We start from the raw sequence: 18,305 nt of genomic DNA on the forward strand, positions 1-18,305 counted from the left end.
AGACAACAGGAGACTCGAAAATATACAACCAAGAACTCCAGACACTAGGCAGCCACAAAAGAAGAATATGAAAGTATTAAGACCAAGTCATGAGAGCCCTTTCTATCGTCGTACTATTTATCTATGGGCCGATCGATTAACTTCCAAATTCCAACTCAAAGTCGTAGTTCCAATTTTTATTTTATACTAGGACATTTGTGGCTGGACTGTGGCTCAATCTAAGTACCTAATAACCACTTACAAGGAGATGAGCGCCAAGGAACCTGCTATTTTCAAATTACTTTATAACTTTTACCAGCATGGAGGTCGAAACGCCAATAAAATATTTTAATCCCATAATTGTGGTTAATTCTCATCTGCATATTAATTCAGAAACCTTCTAAATTCTTGGTCTATTTCTGAAAAGAGAGGGGTTGGTGTTTTCTATATCCTTTGAGACTTGATTTATCATTTATTACAAATGATAACAATCTTATTTATTAATTGTTATTAAAAGATTTTTTTGTTTGCGTTTTATAATATTCATTGATATTAATAAAGCATGTTGAATATAGAGAAAATTCTCGGTGAGTGTGTTAAGATTGTGAAAGATCTCTATGACTGAGCAACAACTAAAAAGGTATAGGAAAAGATTTTCATGGTGTGTTTGACAGGCAAACACACCATTAAAATATGTTACTATAATTGGTTTCAAATGAGTGTAGAGTAATAAATCATGAAGTGTCATAAAATTTGCCTGAATTTCGGTGTCGTCATGGGCGTAGGCAAATGGACGGATGTCAACTTCGTCGTCAAAAATTGATGTACCTCAAAATATCATATTTTGGATATTTTGTGATAACCAATTTTATTTAATTTTTCGATTAACTTATTCTTCAAACTCGTATTCCATTATATGGTCATTAAAGCTAATTACATTTTTATTTATAAAAACAAATTCACTTCCTTACTGAACGAATAAAAGCATTAGAAGAAACTGATAAGGGTATGACGCACCTCCTAATATTACTAAGAACTAAAATAAATCAACATGAAGACTAATAACGCGTAATGAGGTTTTACTTACACTTTCATTATAATCCCTCTTTTATTTTATTATTATCATTCGACATTCGACATTCGAGTTAGTAATTGTTGCTACACCAATTAAACGTACAGTAATATTGTGATATAGAAATAGTGAAAAAGTTATAAAATGGCGACATTTACTCCAAAGAAAAGAGGTGTAAAAAATTCTCCGCTATCTGTTAGTGAAAAAGTTATAATTTTAAATGTATATGATTGCATAAAACACGATCACCCTAGTTTGTCTGTGCAAGAAAGTGTTGAGCGATGTGCCCGAATGACTGGAATTGGACAGTCCACGATTTTTAAATTATTGCGAGAAAGAAAGATATCAGGCCAGTTAAGTCCATGCAAGAGAAAATCAGGAAGACCAATAAAAATCTTAGGTGAAGACACCAAACGTGACATTCGAAGAAAAGTTCATTCGTTTTATTTTAAAAAGGAAATACCCACCCTTGACAAAATACTAATGGAGATAAGCCAAGATAACGATATTCCTTTGATATCCAGAAAACTTTTATGGAAAACTTTAAAAAGTATGAATTTTTCCTGGGAAAAGCACAATCGAAAGGCACTATTACTGGAAAGTGATGAAATCATTTGCTGGAGACGAAAATATTTGAGAACTATAAAACAGTACCGCAGAGAGCACAAGAAAATTTTTTATCTTGATGAGACGTGGATAAACGAAGGTTATATAGTCCAAAAAATGTGGCAAGATAAAAATGTAACAAGTGCTCGCCAAGCTTTCATAGAAGGCCTTTCGACGGGTATTAAAGTGCCTTCGGGAAAAGGGAAGAGGCTTATAATTGCTCACATTGGAAGCGAAGAAGGATTTTTAAAAGGTTTGTTAAGCTTTGAGTCGTGTCGGACGGGAGATTATCATGAGGACATGAATTCGGATGTCTTCGAAGACTACTTCGGGGAAATGTTAAAATTTCTTCCAGCTGATTCGGTCGTGGTTATGGATAATGCAAGCTACCATTCAAGGCGCATAGAGAAGGTACCAACTTCAGCTTGGAGAAAGCAAGAAATTATTAACTGGCTGTCAAATAAAGGTATTCAGTTTGAGACGAATTCAATAAAGAAGGAACTACTAGCCGTAGTAAAACAACATAAATCTCGCTTCATAAAATATGCCGTAGAAGATGTAGCAGAAAAGTATAAAGTAACTGTGCTACGCCTACCGCCATATCATTGCGAATTAAATCCCATAGAACTTATATGGGCACAAGTTAAAGGATATGTTGCAAGGCACAATACCACATTTAAAATGAAAGATGTCAAGGTATTGTTTGATCAAGCCATTATGGAAATCACATCAGAAAACTGGCAAAAAGCAATCCAGCATGTTTTAAAAGAGGAAGATAAAATGTGGGAACTGGACAACTTGGTCGATCAGGTGGTTGACCCTATAATTATAACACCAGGGGATGATGACAGTTCTTCGGATGAAGACTATAATAGTGATGTAGAATTGTAATAACGTATCCAGTAAAGTTTTTGTAGTTTTTGTGAATAAATTGATTTAAACTCCCCACAAGTGTTTCAATATGTAAAGTTCATTCGTGTGTGTTTGTGAGTATTTCCCGATTTCGGTTCGTATATATTTTATTGTTACATTTTATATTTTTTTAATAACACTGTTCTGCTGTATTACATTTTTATTTCCTTTAATATGATTTTTAAGAATGCATATTCTTTTGTCAATTAACCCACTAGCGCGCCTCTGGCTCAGTGTTTATCTGTCGATAACAATGGACTAATCCCTTAAAACAGGGTGATACCTACCTGCTCTTTATGAAACGACAGAATTTTGCAATGCGGACGGAATTTATTGACGGATTATTGACGGATTACCCTGTAGCGCTTTTGAATACTTCATGAGATTTTATTACTCTACACTCATTAGAAATAGATTATAACAAAATTTTAACTTTCCAACTAAATTTTAAAATGTATATTGTCCATTATTTTAAATGTTATATTTTATATGTGTGTTTTTAATGTTGAGTGTCGTAGCTTTGCAAAAATAATCTCAACGACTATGTCTTGAAGAAGGAATAAAAGAATTCCGAAAGCTCGACCAAAAGTCAGAAGAGTGTTTTTATAACATCCCGGCCAAACCTACTGACTGCAGCCCTAATAAACTGTGTTGTTTGTATATATATATATATATATATATATATATATATATATATATATATATATATATATATAGGATTGCATTATATCTCAGTGTTAGCGCCAATTACTGTTTGTGTCATCGGAAAATAATTTTACCTCAAATATTAAGCTTTTGAAAAAAGACACCCAAAATCTATCTCTGCAAAAAACGTGTAGGTTTTCTTTATATAGGCCTAGAATAATTTAAAAAAATCCAGACACCTGGATTTATCATAGTCCCCAGAGAAATTTTATTTAATCGAGCTAATAGTATTAAAAGCATAGATAAAAACGGGTGTGGCAGTCCAGTAGGACTGCCGGTAGAAGTTGTACTTCTATACACGCGTTCGCCGTTACAAATTTATATGGGAGTCAATCTGCACAATCATTACATAAGTAATGCTATAGGTAAGAGAGAGCAGAAAGAGAAATAGAATTAGGAATATAGTTATATGGTGCATCGTTTGCTGTATATAAACAACATTTGACCTGTAATAGGAGTATAGTAAATGAAGGATTGAATCAATATTTTGATGAAAATGTATATTTTTATTTTCATATAATATGTATGAAAGGAGTCGAATGCAAAAAAAAATTACTGCAGTAAAATTCATTGTTTATTTTGTTATTAATATAAAAATACAATACAATACACTGCAACATAATTCAATATAATAATACGCAATATTCATAAGTATTTAAAAATAACAATATACATGACTTACTTACGCATATGTTTAATTTACCGTGATAATAATATTAATAATAAAATTAATAAATATTAAATATATTTACAAAAGGAACAGTTTTATTCTCGAGAGAGAAAGAGAGACAAACTATATCTTCTGTTTCTCTCTTACCTATATCTTGCATATGTAATGATTTTGCTGATTCACTCCCGTACAAATTTCCAACGTCGAACGCGCGTATAGAAGTATAACTTCAAAAAATGTTTGTGGAAGATAAAAATAAAAAACCAACAACTCGGATTAATTGTGTAAATTTTCATTTTATTTTAAAATTTCGCATTTTTGGGTATATTACATATATTTAATAAGATTAACATGGGGTTTTTAAATATTTCAAAAATAAAAAAGGAAATTCGTATTGGGATTCGAACTCACGTATACCAGCGTATGAACAAAACACCCAAAAAAATTGAAAATTAGCCATAACAGTAATTTATTTCAAAATTGACAGTTCTCGGTCATACATTCTCAACAGAGAAACAAAGAAAAAATATATCTTCTGTCTCTCTCTTACCTATATCCTTCATATGTAATGATTTTGCCGATTTACTCCCGTACAAATTTCCAACGTCGAACGCGCGTATTGAAGTATAACTTCAAAAAGTTGGTATGCCCTTATATTGAGCATATTAACAAGAGAAAGTACAAACACTGTAACAGTGATAACTGAATGGATACCATCAATTAAAATAGCAATATACGGATCCAAGAAGGTACGATGGAAGAAGTGGAAGAAGATATAAATAATATGGAGATATGATACGTGGATAGGAAAAGGTTCTGAGAGTATTTTTTGTAGCAATTTTGTTATCTACTATATTTAATTGAAATTAACCACAATTATAATTGAAAATACGTTAATCTTGACGTTTCGATTTTAAAAGCGGAAATCGAAAAGTCAAAATTAACGTATTTTGAATTAAAATTGTAGTTAATTTGTATTAAATAGGGTGGATAAGTATAAGAAAGTTAAAAAGACAACAAACAATTGAGAAAACATAGCAAGACATCAAAATTGATTTAAAACTGTAAAATAAGTTTTAGAATAGGATAGTTACTCATACAAAAAATTATTTTTAGGTTATAGATATTTTGCTTTGTTCGATTTTTTATCCTAAATACACATTTTTGATTTGTAATTATTAATTGTAGTAAGCTTATGCCTCGAAGGAGTCGACTACCAAGATGCGTTTTTGGGCCGGGAGAACTATTGCCAAAATTCAATTCCAAGCAAAGCCAAGGCCAAGAATATCTTTATAGGGTAAATAATAAGTAAGTAATTTGTTAGAACTTGCTACGAATTTTTTATTATAAAATTTTTTTTTGTAGGAATTATAACGAGCAGCTGGTTGCATATGAGATTTTAGGAAGTGCCTCTGAAGATTTGATGTGCATAGTATCAAATAAAATTTTAAGGATAGTGACGAGTACCAAAACTCCTGAGCTTACGTCTGTGATAGAATGCCACTTAAGGTAAAATAATTAAAATCCACAAGGAAAAATTAATTTCCTCGATTACAAAAACATTAGTAAAAAATCTTATATATAAGGTATATTTATTAAAAAAAAACCTTATTGAGTTAAATCAAAGAACGTTTTCGGAATAAATATTCCATCTTCAGTGCTGCTACAAAGGTATACGTGTTTAAAGCCACTAAATACATGGGCGAACATCCTTTAAATGTTATTACATTGATATTAAATTTCATGATTACTGAAAATTTTATAAGATGTTTAAAATTTAAGCAGATTCACTTCATGACAACATATAGTTGCCTACGTCTCCCGACCAACGTGGGAGTTTACGTTACGATTAAATCATGTAATTTAATATCAATTTATATTTACAGGATTTTCACCCATGTATTTATTAGCTTTAAACATGTATACCTTTGTAGCAGCACTGAAGATAGAATATTTATTCCGAAAACGTTCTGTGATTTAGCCCCAAATGTTTTTTTTTTAAATAAATATACTATTAAACTTCTTGAAAATAACTTTATTCAACGCCAACTTATTTACTTAATACAATGACAACTATACACTTCAAAACTCAATATACTATTGTTACAAACTATCAACAACATCTGTTTATATATATTTTATAACTTTCCATACTTCACTAGACATTTCAGGAATTTTCGATGACATCTCGAAAATTCTAGACGTCTTCATTACTTCTTCTTTTTCATCAAAGGATTTTTTCTATAAGAAATAAATCTCACAGATCTGTCGTAACAATACCTTTTATAGAAGATTTTTTACTAAATCTTTTATAAAATAATTAGTATATGATGGTGTAATTTTACTTTAGTTATTAGCAATTGAAATATTCTACCGTTCATGAGCTGTATTAGTTTAAAAGAAAATGTCTATTCTTATTTAATATGAATAGTCGTTTTAAGTCATTGGAATACTGATCAATTGACCAATTAATGTGGTTGTGTATGTAGTAAAATGTTAGTAGAAAATATGGACTGGATATAAACACCAGTAAAACCAAGCTAATGATCATCAGCAAGCAAAACATAACTGGAGCAAATCTGTATGTGAATCAAATGAGAATTGAACGTATCTCACAATGCAACTACTTGGGAACTATAATTAATGAGTCGTGGGACAATACCCAAGAGATTAAATGTCGCATCGAAAAGGCAAAAAGTGCATTCTTGACTATGAGTTCTGTGTTCAAGAGCCATGACCATGACCATCACATTAAGGCTCCTTAAATGTTATGTGTACTCAGTGCTTCTGTACGGAGTGGAAACGTGGACATTGAAGGCCGAAACTCTATCAAAACTTCAGGCTTTTGAGCTATGGTCATACAGAAGGATCCTGAAGATACCATGGACAGACAAAGTTACCAATGAAGAAGTACTGCGGAGGATGAACACAACTGCGGATTTGGTCAACATCGTAAAGAGCCGTAAGCTGCAGTACTTGCGACATATAATGAGAAATCAAGGCAGATACGAGTCACTTCAATGCATTTTGCAAGGTAAAATTGAAGGACAAAAAACTGATGACGCGAAAGACGAAAAAACCTTTAACACTCTTTATCTGTATCTACAATGCCAGAACATTATTATCTGAAGAAAAAGTCACCGAAATGGAAATCGAGATGACAAAAGTAAAATGGGATATCATTGGAGTCAGTGAAGAAAGGCGACATGGAGAAAACCTGACAACACTAAAATCAGGGCATATATTTTACAGTATAGGTAATGAAACCGAATCAATCGGGGGAGTCGGTTTCTTTATACACAAAAGACTTGCAGATAACATAGTAATTACATGAAGCGTATCCACAAGAGTAGCCTATTTAACCGTAAAGCTAAACCGAAGGTATAAAATATAGATTATTCAACTATATGCTCCAAAAACGGACCATCCTGATAAGAAGATTGAAGAATTCTACGATGATATCTCAACGGCAGATGAGTACCAGATGAATAGTTTCTTCTCTAAAAAAGACCACAAGATGGAAGTGAAAAAGCCCAGATGGCAAGATCGAAACGAGATAGACTACATAATCAGTGACAAAAAACATATATTCAACGATTTCACAGTCCTTAATAGCTTTACCACAGGCAGCGATCATAGAATGGTAAGAGCCAAACTAAAATTAGACTTAATAACAGAAAGATCCAAAATGATTGGGAAGAAAGCCAACCCGATATGGAATGACCTAACGAATTTAAATGAATACCAAGACAATATCAATAAAATCCTACAACAAAATGAATGCATAAATAATGTAAATACCCTAAACGAAAATATCGTAGAAGCTATTCGAGAGGCTCAAGTAAAATGCTGTCCTAAAAGACGCCAAGACGAAAAAATAACCATTGAAATAAAGCAACTAATGTAAACTAGAAGAGAAATCAAAGGAAACGAAAGAATTAGAAGAGAATAAAAGTCTGAAAGTCCTGAGAAGACGGCTAAACAATGGAAAATGTGAAATACACAAACTAAATAAAGAAGGAGTCTCCATATCAAATAGAGAAAAACTACTACACATAGTTGAAGACTTCTATCAAGAACTATATAAAGTCAAAGAGAAGACCAAAAGAACTTGAAAGCCGCCGCATCACGCAAAGTTATCAACCAGGGTTCAGAGCTCATGCCAGAGATCACACTAAGCGAAATCCAAGACGCAATAAAAAAGAGGAAAAACAACAAAGCACCAGGAAAAGATGGAGTCGTAATAGAAGCTATAAAGATGGGCGGACGTGCCCTTCTCAACCAAATAAAAATTTTGTTTAATCTTTGTCTAACAGATTGTTGCATACCGGACACATAGAACAATGCAGTAACAATTTTACTACACAAGAAAGGAGACAAGGAGACAATGAACCACATATAAAATGTTTACCCGAATAATTACGACAAGACTAGAAAACAAGTTGGATTTCTACCAGCTGCCAGAACAAGTTGCTTCCGCTCAAAATTCGGAACAAAACGATCACTTACAAACAGTAATAACCTTGATAGAAAAATTGATAGAATATAATAGATCATTGGTACTTATCTGCATAGACTTTCACAAAGCCTTCGAGACCGTGGAATTAGACAGCATTATAACTGCTCTAAACAAAAGTAGAATAGACTACCGGCTTACAAAGTTAGTACAAACATTGTACCAAAACGAACGCCACAATGCGTGTAAAACTACATGATACCACATGAGAAATTCATATAAAGTGAGGTGTAAGACAGGGCGATACTCTCTCACCTAAATTATTTATAACGGTCCTCGAATACGCCTTTAAAATGCTAAAGTGAGAAAATAGAGGAATAAAAATATCTGTGTGAAACACAACAAATGCTACAAAAATTAGAAAACGTATCTTTAACAATAGCTCTAAAAATGAACATCAGTACAGTAGTAAGACTAAATTTATGACAAATTTGGTTCCCAGCGAACACCTAACCATCCAAAATCAAGTGGTAGAATTGACAGAAAAGTACATATATCTCGGTCATGAAATCAGAATAAGCAAGGATAATCAGACCTGTGAATTTCAACGACGAATAACACTTGCTTGGGCTTCGTATGGTTCACTAAAGGAAGTCTTTAAGAGCAACATCGCGATAGTTATGAAACGGAAGACATTTGACCAATGCGTTCTTCCTCTTATGACATACGGAGCAGAAACTCTCACTCTCACAAAAACAACAGCACTAAAAATGCGAGTGGCAAAAAGGCGCATGGAAAGATCAATTCTCGGCGTGACAAAAAAAGACAAAATAAGGAACCTTTCCAAGCTGAAATGGAATTGAGCAGGTCACATAGTGAGACTAAAAGACTCAAGATGGACCAGAAAACAAATTGACTGGTGCCCAAGAGAGGACAAACGCAGAAGAGGACGACCACAAACACGCTGGATGGATGACGAATATTCAAGAAATGGCAACAAGATGCACATAACCGTGAAATTGGTTTGCATGATTGGAAATTGAAGGTTGCATTATGATGATAATGGTCGTGCTTGGTAGACCTTGGTAGACCCAAAAGATGGACTTTTGTAATATAATCTTAGTCATCCATTTCTTTTTTTCTATTTTTGTTACTATTAACAATCACCGTAATTTTCTTCTACCTAGTCAATACGTCACTAAAATGTTTGACAATTAGCATTATCACTTTTATTGGTTATTTCCGTGTCCAATTAGGTATACTTTTACGAATTACAGTTTATATTTGTATTTAGTACGTAAATATAAATTTAATTTATCAAATAATGTTCAATACAATTTTACTAATAAAATTATGTTTTCAGTGATTTAGAAGTTTGCAATGTAATAAAAGAAAAGGAGCACAGCGAAATTCGATACTACATAGAGATTGTAATGCGATATGCCGGTACCAGTGCTGCGCTTTTAGTGAATACAGATCCAGTGAAAAAACCGAGGGTTAGATGTAGAACTTTAGAGTTGGCGGATACAATATCAAAGCAAATTAATTACGCAAAAAGAATGTACAATGAGCATTTGTATACACTTGTAACTGATAATAGTTCCATGCTAGAAGAATAAATAAATATGCCAAAATTATTTTGAATAATTAAATAAAGAGGAAGATCACATTCCCAAAAGAAACAAAAATAATAATGAATTGAAATGGTTTCTAATAATGCTTAATATTACAATTAATGGAAAAACCAGTTGCCAGAAAACAGATAATTTAATTTCTTATTCCTTTTGCTATTTTATATCCATCTGTGCATCATTTATTACTGTCTAATTTGTGTTATCTACTTTATTTAATTAAGAATAATAGGAATTAACCACAGTTTTAATTACAAAATGTTTATTTTAACGTTTGGATTTCTAATTTGGTATTTTAAATTAGAATTTAGTCATAAAATTCTATTTAATTAAGAGAAAACAAAATTACTTCAAGAAAATAGTTTCAGAATCATATTTCTAATTATTTTTTAAGAGTGTGACATCTAGAAATCACTAGAAGAGATAATAGGTCATTGAACTGTTTTGTGATTAATCCCGTTTGTTTGGATACTTCGATCTGGAAATGCTATTTTTAATGTATTGACAGTTGCGGTAAAATAAGTGTAATTGAGCAGTAGTTTTATCGATAGCTGATCGGTGGGCTATCAGGAACAAATGAATTTAGTCGTTCCAATCTCTTTCATGTTCGGATGCAACATTGGAAAGGTGCTTGCCATCGTTCGATTCATACTCTCTATTATCCTATCTGACTGAGGATGCGGGGTTTTATTGGCACCAATCAATCGGCAAACGTTTTGGAAAAGTGGTCCAAATGTATTTCTTAGGAAACATCAAAACATTGTTTAGTTAGTTGAAGAATTCTTTAATCAGTAAATCTGTAACCGTAGACATCGTAAAATCGACAGTAACATGACACAGTACAAACAAAGTACAAGATACATATAATACTAATTATAAAATTTCCATAATAACAAAGCTATCAATTAGCGCAACTGTCCTCAAAAGATTCCTCAATACTATAGTACCACTTAGATAATACAAACTTCATGATTGCTCTACGGAATACAAAGATATCGCTTGAGGATCTTATATCGAGTGGTAGGTGATTAAAAACTTTCTTTCCAGTGTAAATAAATGATTTTTTAATTAATGTAGAAGAGGGAAATAGAAACATAAGTTAGACAAGTGTTATAAAAGGAATCTGTCAGAATATCCTCTTTATGTTTTTTTTTTTAAATTAAGCATGCTATTTCAAGGATATATATATATATATATATATATATATATATATATATATATATATATATATATATATATATATATATATATATATATATATATATATATATATATATCCAAGGAAATGTCAAGACACCATATTTCCGGAACAAAGATCTGCATGATGTACCAAACTTGACCTTGTATAAATATCTGAGTGCTCTCTATTGTAGCATAAAAAGTCTGCTGAAATAATAAAGAGAACAGCTACCCCAAAAGGCAATACCGTATCTCAAATTAGATTTAATCAAGGACATATAGACACTTTTTTGCAATCTTGAAATGTAAGTGGTGTGCAACTGATCTGACAGCAAAGCAACTCGATGATATCGTTTTGCTTAAATATATAGTGTGTTGCTCAAATTTAAGTTTATTATCAATATAGAGACCTAAAATTTTGTTTACGGTGTCAGAACAAATGCTTTCATTGCCTATAGCAATGTTTAGATTATTCTTAAAAGAAATTAATTTGGTTTTTGAAAAATTTAATGTCAAATGATTAGCTTTGCACCATTCCCAAGATTTTTAGCAAATCAATACTAATAATCTCATTCAGTGCCTTTGAGTCCATGTTTTGCCATAAAATTGTGGTGTCATTTGCTAATATAGTAAACCGGCCATTAATGACGAGGTTAATTATGTCATTAAAATATGTCAAGAAAAAGACAGGACCCAAGAGAGAGCCTTAAGGTACGCCACAACTAATAAAGATACTACTAGAGTATCGCTCATTGATTGATACAGAACTCTTCCAAGTAAGATCTGAACCACTTTGGATAAAACCTATTTTTTTAGCCTCTAAAACCATATCTTTCCAGTTTATTAAGAAGAATTTTGCGATTGACATAGTCAAAGGCTTTAAATAGATCACAGAAAACCGCAGCAGCAACATAATCTTTATTTAAGTCCAAGTATAGTTTTTCCATTATTTCGAAGATGGCATCATATGCACTTTTTAATGACTGGAAAATTAGAAGGAAGGAAGTAAATTTTGATTTTGTAAGAAAGTCATCATTCGGATTTTTACCAATTTTTCTACAACCTTTGAAAGCGACGGTAACAAAGAGATGGGACGATAATTAGCAGGTGAATCGTGGTCACCACCTTTATACAGAGGCATAACCTTAGCAAATTAAAAAAAAAAAAACACTTTAAGACTCGTTGAAAAAGACGTGTTAATTGCCTCCTCTAAAACTCTCTGAACATTATCACGAACATAAGATAAAACTTTAGATGGGATATCATCCCAGCCTGCAGCCATAGGATTTTTAATGCTTTGTAAATTTTTATTTCAGCCGAGTTAGTAGGAAGAAAATAAAATGAATTTATTTGTAATGTTTATTCTATTTAAAAATTCATTGGATTAGAAGAAGAATCAATTTCAGCGAATCTAGACCTACCGAGCAGTAATATTTATTCAGCTCACTAGGGTCTAAGACTATATCAGTAGCTTGTGGAGCTTTAGCTCTAAAATTATTAACTATACTCCAAGATTCCTTTAGTTAAAGATATATCAAAAATTCTAATTCTTTTACTAACCCAAGTTTTTTTCGATTTAAGAATTCTTTTTTAAAATGCCAAATTGAAAATCTTCATGAGCATGTGATGAAATTGATGAAGCAAATTAGGAGAGTAAAAAATATTATGCCAATCTTCCTGAGCATATAATTTGATAAACCTGTCAAAATTACATTATTTGTTAAAAATCCTACCCCATCTGGCTGTGTAAGGTGGATTCTTAAGGTGAAATTCACATAGAACTGGATCATGATCCGATGAAAAATAAGGAATCGCTCTGTACACCACTAGATCCGGATTAAGATTAGTACAAATATAATCCAATATGCTGTTATCTCTGGTTGGTTCGGTAACCAGCATTCTCATATTAAAACTATGAAGTAAATTTATAATGGTAATAACATGGCTGTGTCATGAATCGAGATAATCAATATTAAAGTCACCTGTCAAAGCATTTTGTGGAATTTTTTCAAGCAAAGATTCCAATATATGAAAGAATAACTGAATAATAAACTTAGAGGGTCTGTACACAACAATGAGAAAAATATTAAGCTTTTTACTTAAAGTAATAGAGAATTCAAATTCAGATTCAATGCAGAGGTGGTTAAATTCATTGTAGTCAACAAAATTGAATTTATACTAAAATCTTGTATTAATTAGAATCAATGTTCCTCCATGGATCCTTTCAGATCTGCAAAATTTAGATATTAAGGAGTAATTGTTAATACAAAGTTTTTCTAGAGGATATACCCAGTGCTCAGTTAAAAGCACAAAATCTGGCCAATCATTTTCGTTAAGAAACCCTTCCAGTTGCTTAACCTTATTGCGTATAGAACATTATGTTGTATAAAATAATAGAAAATTTATTACTGTTATTAGCTTTAGATATACTGGTATCCATCTTTTTGTTTTTGGTTTAACCATCATAACAGCAGATTGTCTGACGTATATGATCCAAGCAGGCTGTCCATCAGATGGTGGTCATTTGAATTTCGTATGACGTTTTGCTTCCTATTTTGCCTATTATTCTTTCATTATCGAACCGACTGCATCTTTTTTCTGTCGTAGTTGAGGATATATCTATCGTTGGGACCTCATTAGTAGACTTCGGCAAATATGCAAATAAAAATGTAGAAAATATGCGCATAAATATGCACGTGTTTACCCGAAAATATGCAAATATTTTACAAAATATGCATACAAATAAATAAAAAAATCGTAAAATAGTAACAATTTTATTTAAAAAAAAAGTGTACATAACTAAATATTTCCTACTATTCATTAAGATTTACATTTATTTTAAGTAACTACATCATTTTTAAGTATGAATAAACTTATTTAGAATTATGGTAACAATAAATGACCAAGTGGTGTTCAAAATTTTCTAACAAAAACTTGTGGCTTCTGTCTGAGTACATATATTTATATATGGAAAAACTTCGTTCAACATCAACTGATGTAACGGGAGCATTTTTCAAACTAACCAAAACATTTGGTTCTAAATTAATTGTTTCCGAAATATTTCCAGCTAGAACACTGACTACTTCAGAAAGAATATGGTATCCTTTATTTTTTTCCATAGTAGCTTCAAATTTTTTTAAAATATCTTTTCCAATATTACCTCTAACGTTCCGACAACATGACGCAAATTCTTTTATTAATGCTGTACTTTCGAACAATGACAGTTTTGGTGATTCTAACTGAGTAATTGTTTTTTGAACAAAACTAAAATTTGATTTTATAAATGAAAGTTCTTGTTGAAGCAAGTTACTCTGAAAAGTTTGTTTAGAATCCAAAAGAGATTGGGAACTTTCATCTGTTAACGTATCAATTATGTTCTTTATTTTAACAAAATGATCCGCATAAAAATTAGCTGCTTCTAACCATGTTCCCCATCGCGTTAAAATAGGTTGTGGTGGAAGAGGAATGTTAGGTAGCATTTCTTTATAAAGTTGAATTCTTATAGGAGATTTAAGAAATACTTTTTTGACACTGGATATCATGGTATTTACAAGAGGAAACTTTTTTCGTATTTCCTCTGCAACTCTGTTTAATCCATGCGCTACACAAGTAACATGTATTAAATCTGGGAAAAATATTTTTAAATGTTGTCCTGCTTTCACCATATAAGGAGCAGCATCCGATAAAATAAGCAGTAATTCATTAGAAGGAATAGTTGTCGGAAGAAAAAAAGTTGCTAATGTTTCTTGTATAAAACGCGAAATTGTTAAAGCATTTGTTTTCTCAAGTTGCTGGCATGAAATAAGATGATATTTTGGTAAGGTATCTTCTTTAAGAACACCAATCAATAAATGAGCAATATACTTTCCTGAGGAATCAGTGGTTTCGTCTACAGATATGTAAAAATAATTATCTGCAATTTCTTCCTTAATATTAATTAACACCGACGAGTATAGCCCGTTCACATTATTTCTTCTTAGAGACCGATCACTTGGAACATTAAGTTTGCAATATTTTTTTAGAAACGAACTAAAATTTACATTTGCTAATTTTGAAAGCGGTATGTTTGCAGACACTAATGCGCGACACAAGTCTTCATTAAAAGTTTCTTGCTCATCTAATTTTTTTGAAGTAGATTGGAAACATTTAGCCATTGAAGTTTGATGTTTTCCTCCTATTTTTCCTTTTTTTGCAATGTGTAAAGCAGTTCTCACATGTTGGTCTATCTGAAATTTCTTCTCACATGCTATCTATAAATAAAAATAAAAACCTTTATTTTAACCCAACCTTTAAAATATAAAAATATACAAGGTGTTTTTGGTTAATCAAATAACTGGTTTGGAAAAAAAAACACTCGCTAAGTGTTTTAAATGCAGTATTAATCCACAAATTAGTTTTTGTTACTAACCATTAGTACATCATATAACTTATTTTAAAATTCAACAAAAGTTTTTTTTTGTTAATTCAATTACAATAAAAATAATTGTGTTTTAGAATAGCTGACTTCATAAAAAAAAGTAAAGGTGAAAATTTTTTCTAAATACACACCATTGTATTGTACCATGGACAATTTTTTCTCACTAAAGGAAGCTATTTTTCATTTAAAAACAACCTACGAGTACTAAATTTCAAGTAAATACGTTTATTGGTTTTAAAGTTAGTGTTGTTATTAACTAAAAGAATTTAATTTTTTTAATTTTAACACCCTGTATCTCGAAAAGTAAATAAGTTTGACCCCTCATTAACTATATCGTTTTGTTCAATTTTTCGAGAAGTATCTACAGTCAAACGTTGTAAGTGTCATTTGGAAACACCCTGTATGTATGAAATATTAGATATTTAATAGAAAATATTAGATACTTACAATTTTGCCACAGACTGAACAGTAGATTTTTCCCATATCCATAGACAGCTCTTTATAAGGTTTAATCCAAGTTGAGGCACTGGTTGTTTTAGGCATTATAAAATCACAATCTTCCTTTTTGTTACGCACAACGAGTGTTTACGCTTTGAATATCAAAACAAAAATGATTTACAAATCTGAGCATCAAATTAGAAATGTTTAGGTACCTAATTCAATAAACTGGGAGATTTTGGAAAATCCCTAAATTAGGAACAAAACTATTAGCCGTTTACCTGCTGTTAAGATACAATAAATTGTAGATAGATTTGGGGATTAGATCATAAAATGCAAATGAGCGAACCCTTAGCGATTATCCAATAACTGAATGCCTCAGTGACCGAGACTTTCTAAGAATGTTGAGGGCTACTTAAATTGATCTTCTTTGAAATTGTAAATGTTTCGTACCTGTAGAGATTACGTACTTAGATCATTTCTTGATTAAAATGACTACAAAATTTTATACAAGAATTGAAATAAATTGGTATGTTTAAAAATTTTCAAATACAGTATAAAAATCTGAACTTTTATGCACTTTATGCAAACTTTTATACAAATATGCCAAAATATGAAATATTTGCATAAAATATGCACAATATGCAAAATATGCAAAATATGCAATATGCATATTTGCCGAAGTCTACTCATTAGTTATCATAATTTATATTAGTTTTATTTTTTTTTAATCTGTTTTCTCAACCATTTAAACTTTTCTTTTTAATTAAAAAAACTTACTCGAATTTTCCGTCATTCTTTTAAAAAAGTTTTCAGTAATTATAGAAACTTCTGCGAATTTCTCATCAGTCTTCCTATAAACCTCTTTTAATTTGTCATCAATTTTTCTAGACATGTTTTTGAATATTTCTTCTTCTTCCTGTGTCCTGCTCGGTTATCGTGCATTGGCTATCAACTTGGCTATACTAATTTTGTTGACGGAACCTCGGAAAAGACATGCGGAGGATCTGTTAAACCATTCCCCTTAGGTTTCTAAGCCATGACGTTATTCTTCGACCTGGTCCACTTCTTTCGTCTATCTTGCCTTGCAATATTAAATAAAGTATTATATATCTTTCTGGGTGATGAATTATTCGAACTCTACCTACACAACTTATTCGTAGAATTCTCAGATACACGCAGATTTCAAGTTTTCTTAGAAGTGTATCCGTTAAAGTCTAACCTTCGACACGACATAAAAGAATAAAGAACACATAACATCTTACTAATCTAATTTTCAGTCTCAAAGTAATACTCTTTCCACATAAGATATTTTTCATCTTTAAAAATGCAGCTCTGGCTTTCTCTATACGTATTCCAATTTCTTTGCTCATGTCAATGTTCTTATTTAAATTACAATCAAGATAAGTGTTACTTTTGGTACTTTTCAGTTGTTCTTTCCGAAAAATTGTGAAAATTGTGGGTTAATTCTCATTAAATAAAGTAGATAACACTGAAATAAAGAATATAATTTCTGGAAGCAAAATTTTACCACTAGGCATACCTACTTAAACGTTATTTGAGAACTGCAATGACTCTGTTTTAATATGTCTAATAAATTATTTATTACTATTTTTAATATATTTCAGATTAGCTTATTTATACAACGCAGTATTTTTGACTTTAAGTTTTCCTTTTATTTTAAATTATTTTATATATGAGTTTTTTTGGATATGAATACTTTGTTTTTATTTCATAAAATTTTACGTTTTATTTAAGGTTTATTTATATTAGCTAATATGAGACAACTTTGTATAGTGTATATGTTTTGGTACATAGTGTTTAAGGTATTTCAAGTTTTTTCACACTTTACTACTACACATTGGTCGCTCTAATGCTCAGAAATATCTATTTATACCCAATTGGAAATTGTTTAGTCTGCTTTGATATTAGAGGATTAAAGTTGAGAACGAGTATTCATTTTATATTGTCTTTTTAATGTAGTATTGAAACATTGGAGTGGAGAGTGGAGAACAAATGGAGTGGGCCTAATTATGAATAATAAAATCGCCAATTGTGTCAGTCACTTTGTACCTGTATCAGAAAGGATGCTCTTAGTTCAGCTAAACACAACTCCCATAAAAACAAACATTATTCAAGTATACGCTCCTACAGCGGACGCCCCAGAAGAAATCATAGAAGAATTTTACAATGACCTTACTAATATTGTCAAAAGGATTCGGAAAAACGAAATAATACTA

At 31.3% G+C, this 18,305-nt stretch overlaps 1 protein-coding gene across 1 annotated transcript in view; it reads left to right on the forward strand.

Annotated features, from left to right (window-relative positions):
* The window catches only part of Vps13D (vacuolar protein sorting 13D), a 144,593-nt gene extending 133,389 nt beyond the window's left edge, over positions 1-11,204 (forward strand). Inside the window, exons 40-42 of the mRNA XM_072538076.1 lie at positions 5,133-5,252; positions 5,310-5,453; positions 9,764-11,204. Coding sequence (XP_072394177.1) covers positions 5,133-5,252; positions 5,310-5,453; positions 9,764-10,019 — 520 coding nt within the window. The 3' untranslated portion in view covers positions 10,020-11,204. The remainder of the gene's footprint in view (positions 1-5,132; positions 5,253-5,309; positions 5,454-9,763) is intronic.
* Positions 11,205-18,305: the final 7,101 nt, after the last annotated feature.

Source organism: Diabrotica undecimpunctata, chromosome 7, assembly GCF_040954645.1.
Source record: "Diabrotica undecimpunctata isolate CICGRU chromosome 7, icDiaUnde3, whole genome shotgun sequence".
NCBI classification, from domain to species: domain Eukaryota; kingdom Metazoa; phylum Arthropoda; class Insecta; order Coleoptera; family Chrysomelidae; genus Diabrotica; species Diabrotica undecimpunctata.